At 42.0% G+C, this 4,501-nt stretch overlaps 1 protein-coding gene across 1 annotated transcript; it reads left to right on the forward strand.

The window, feature by feature from the left end:
• The first annotated feature begins 3,220 nt into the window (after positions 1-3,220).
• ATOH7 (atonal bHLH transcription factor 7) lies at positions 3,221-3,679 on the forward strand. Its single transcript, XM_068981697.1, has one exon. It carries the CDS (start codon positions 3,221-3,223, stop codon positions 3,677-3,679), a length of 459 nt encoding a protein of 152 aa, XP_068837798.1.
• The last annotated feature ends 822 nt before the right edge of the window (positions 3,680-4,501 follow it).

The following is a 4,501-nucleotide window of genomic DNA, read 5'->3' on the forward strand; positions in this document are numbered from 1 at the left end:
ATTTCAACTGCCCCAATATAAGCTGAGGGGCTTGCACTAAGTGATTTTAGGTTTAAAACCTCTGAAATCAGAGGCTACAGGAGATGTGACTTCTTGTTCTAATTCAGTTGTTAGGTTGCTCAGCATCTTTGCACCTATTATTTAGTCTCTGGATTTCAGTCCTCTATAACATAAATGGAAGGTATTAGAGGAGATTTGGAAACGTGTATGCCGAGGAACTTTGTTAACAGAACTTTGTAGAAAGAAGGGTTCTGTGTTCAAGAAGGTTTAGGAAACTCTGGAGTCAGAAAGTTTCTTTGCTCCAGGACTGCTCAGAAATTTTACTATAGCAATTTTGCTTATGACTCTCTAAGCAGGTGATAGCAAATGTGTTTCCCAAATTTACTGACGGTAGAATTCTTTTTCCCCAGAAGTATCTTTGTAGTACTACTAAATTCAAAATACATTTGAAAAATAAATGACTGTATACTTTCTACTGCCCCTCTGTTGCAGCAATGCTATTATTGGATCAATTTCATGTCACCTATCTGTTAGTTTATATTCCAGCATAGCTGTGCTGTGTGCATGCGGCCAGACTTCGTTTTTTTCTTCAAGTTGTGTTTACAATTCTCTTGGTGCACAGGCAATCATATCACCAACCCTGAATACATGGCCTGCAAAATCATACATCTCATTAACAGTTTGGTCAGTAGTGTCCAAAACAGTGTTTTTTTAGGGAAAAGTTCCTAAGAGTAGCATAGAGGAGGCTCCTTGGAGGAAGGATGAGATAAATGAACATGAGAAATAATACCATTAGTTGGGCTGATTTCCATGAAAACTCGAAGAACTGTATTCGACATTTTGATGACTAAACACAGTCTTTCCTGTCATAGGAGTGCTATTCCTGACCAAGACTGTTAAGAATCAGAGTAATAGAGCTGAGTGGCTCCATGCAAAAGTCTGTGTTCAACATCTGTCATGGTGCAGATCATTAATGTTCAATTGAATTCTATTGTCTTCATGTTACTCAGCTTCATTTCATTGTCATTGCTTCAGCTGGGGATTAATTAACTATTTATGGGAAGACAAGACTTGGAGTCAGGGCAGTCACAATGGGGTTTTAGTCTCAAGCAATGGTAAGAGAAGACACAGTTAAAAGACTCCTGATTTGTGGGAACTTGTTAATAATTTGATTAAACAAAAATAAATGAGAATAATGCCAATATAATCCATATCTCAAAAGGAGAAAGAACATACTTGGTCTTCCTAAAGAATTCAGAAATGATTCTGGCTTGAATCTATTTGGAACTGGTTTATTTGCCACTTGACTCTTCTTAAGAGCTAGAAAGAAGCTGAGATAAGAGAATCAAGTTAGCAGTTTCTCTACAAATCAGCTCCTCATTAGCAAGAGTGGAACTCATGTTTCATTATTGTTTCTGAGGACAGCTGATACAACTGAAACAGGGAAGTAGTATGAGATGCTTACAACTTTAGTAGGTGGGGGGAAAAGTCTTCCATTAGGAATTATGTTTTTAAAACCTCACAAATCAGATTCCCTGGAGTTCCAGTGGTTAAGACTCTGTGCTTCCACTGCAGGGGGCATGGGTTTGATCCCTGGTCCATCCCTGGTTGGGGAACTAAGATCCCACATGCCACACGGCATGGGCAAAAAAAAACACAAACACTTCACAAACTACTTAGATGTTTCCATTTTGCACATGTATGTGCATCATGATTAGTTTTATTAGATTTAAAAGTCAAATGAAATAATTATCATCTCAATATACATCCCCCAAATATTTATAAACCTGTGTTGGGGGAATGTGGTATAAATTCTGAATTTGCCTAAGTATCCAAACTCATGCAATCCAATTATACAGTAAAATAATATACATTTTTACATATATGTTAATCTGTTTTTTAAACCATTTTTGATTGAAGTATAGTTAATTTATAATGTGTTAGTTTTAGGTGTAAAGCAAAGTAATTCAGTTCATATATATTTGTATATATACATTCTTTTTCAGATTCTTTTCCACTTAGATTATGGTAAGTTCCCTGTGCTATACAGTAGGTCCTTGTTATCTGTCTGCTTTATATACAGTGGTGTGTATATGTTAATTCCAAACTCCTAACTTATCACCCTCTACATCCCCTTTGGTAACCACAAGTTTGTTTTCGGTGTCTGTGAGCACATCAATATCTTTTGATATGCTATACTAAATTATTCTTCAGAAAACAGCCAAATTATTTGCGCAGTAAAATTCCACGTCTGAAATAATGTTATGACCTGCTGGTTTGTCCCAACTTAGTTAATAACTAAAATAAAATGAGAATATATTCAGTCAGCATTGTGAAAAATTGCCACACATCTTGACAAAGCAAAATTTTCTATCACTGAACGTCTATATATATATTACAATTCCAAGACCAACATATTCACACAAGACCAACATAATCACAAAAGTGATTTCTAATCATTTAAAAACCATGGTTCAATTTTTGATCTGTAAGCTGCACACTGATATGGGAAAAGATGAACCAAATTCTCCCCCACCCCCACCCTGTTATTCTTTTGGGGACAGCCCGGCCACTCCAGATGGTGTGTTAGTTAATGCTGGACATAGCTTTGGAGAAACTTCCAACAGACGAAGCGGGTGATGTCAGGATTTTGCTGTGCGTCGTCCCCCTTCCCCCCTGCGGTTCCCAGGGTAGGAAGGTGCTGAGATGGAAGCCGAGGGACGCCCGCCCACCTGCCACCACCTGTTCCCTCCTTCAGCCCTCTGCTATAAATTCTCCTCCTTCAAAGACTGATCCAGCACTCTCCCACAGCTACTGCGGAAGAAGCGCTCCTTTCCTATCTGAGCTTCGGAAAGATTTTGTCTTCCAGAAGTCTCCGGTTTTCCCAGAGAACTGAAAAGACCTTTCTCGAACCAGCCACACCAATTCTGCTGCAGGAAAGTTCCCTTCTCTTTTGCAACTTAACATTGGGAAAATGACTTTCTCTTTTACCTCTCAATTTCCTCTAAATTTTGGCAAGTGAAGAGACATCTATCTGGTTATCCAATAGGACACAAGGCGGAACCCCGCACTCCCCACTGTAAACTTCCATTCCACGTAGTTGCTTTGTGCATGACTTATTTGCTAGGAAGAGCCAAATTGCAGAGCGGGTTCATACATCAGCCACGCACAAGTCGTGAAAGGACCCGAGAGTTCGGCGCCTCCCTCCTGCCGGCGGGGAATGAAGTCCTGCAAGCCCTGCAATACGGCGGCGGGAGCGCGTGCCGCGCCCCCTTGCGCGGGTGGTGCCGAGTGCGCGGGCACGTGCGCGGGGGCCGGGCGGCTGGAGAGCGCGGCGCGCAGGCGCCTAGCTGCAAACGCGCGCGAGCGCCGCCGCATGCAGGGGCTCAATACGGCCTTCGACCGCTTGCGCAGGGTGGTGCCCCAGTGGGGCCAGGATAAAAAGTTGTCCAAGTACGAGACCCTGCAGATGGCACTGAGCTACATCATGGCTCTGACCCGCATTCTAGCCGAGGCTGAGCGCTTCGGCTCGGAGCGGGACTGGGTCAATCTCCACTGTGAGCACTTCGGCCGAGACCACTACCTTCCGTTTGCGGGCGCGAAGCTGCCGGCAGAGACCGAGCCCTACGGCCAAAGGCTCTTCGGCTTCCAGCCTGAGCCCTTCCAGATGGCCAGTTAGGTCGTGCGGCCCGGCCGGAATGAGACGCCCAGTGATCCGCGCTGCGGAGCCGTAGCCTTCCCCACTCGGTGGCATAGGATGGACACATTCTTAGAATAAAATTAGGAAATTTCCGGGTTACTTTTCTCATCTCTAGTCCTAGGGACGCAATGCTTTTATTGCTTTTCTCTTTTCCTTCTTATTATGTTGTAGATTTCATTAATGCATCTTGCAATAGCTTTGATTGCTGAAAATAATGCTCCCTCCCCCCTGTCTGGGCGACTTTGAGGGAAAACAATGTAAGAAAAAATAGAATTGGGTTATATTGCAGGTTTAGTCCTCACTTCCTTAAACTTAGTAAGTTTGTCCTGTTGGGGTGAAGTTACAGTATCTCTTACCTGTGTATGCTTAATACAGAACTGCCTTCCTGTCTTGTAAATGCGTTTACGCTTAGCGTATTGTATGTGCATGCATGAAGTAGACTTTTTTCTTTTTTATTTGGTAGAATACATGGGTGTGAGTGCTCTGTGTTTTTTAAAATTGTGTATACATTATTGTAATATACATTTTGTAAAATAGAATTAAAAACTTGGGTTTGCTTTTCATGCGAGGTGCCCTGCTAGTTTTCTGATGGCACTAAAGGGCTATGTGTTTGGGGGGTGGTGACACTGAGTGCTTACCTGAGTAAAGATGTATTTACATCTAACCCCAGCAATTGGCAAAGTGCTGTTTTGTAATCATCAAAAAAAGACAAGCTGATGAGCATACAAGTAATTAATTTGAAAGTTTTCTCTATCAACTTGGGAATAGATATATTTTTCATGGTTTTTAAAAAGACTAAAT

The sequence above is a fragment of the Capricornis sumatraensis genome, chromosome 10, assembly GCF_032405125.1.
Source record: "Capricornis sumatraensis isolate serow.1 chromosome 10, serow.2, whole genome shotgun sequence".
NCBI lineage: Eukaryota > Metazoa > Chordata > Mammalia > Artiodactyla > Bovidae > Capricornis > Capricornis sumatraensis.

Excerpts from the sequence above, each read along its gene's own strand:
- ATOH7 (XM_068981697.1), top strand. The coding sequence starts at position 3,221 with ATGAAGTCCTGCAAGCCCTGCAATACGGCGGCGGGAGCGCGTGCCGCG.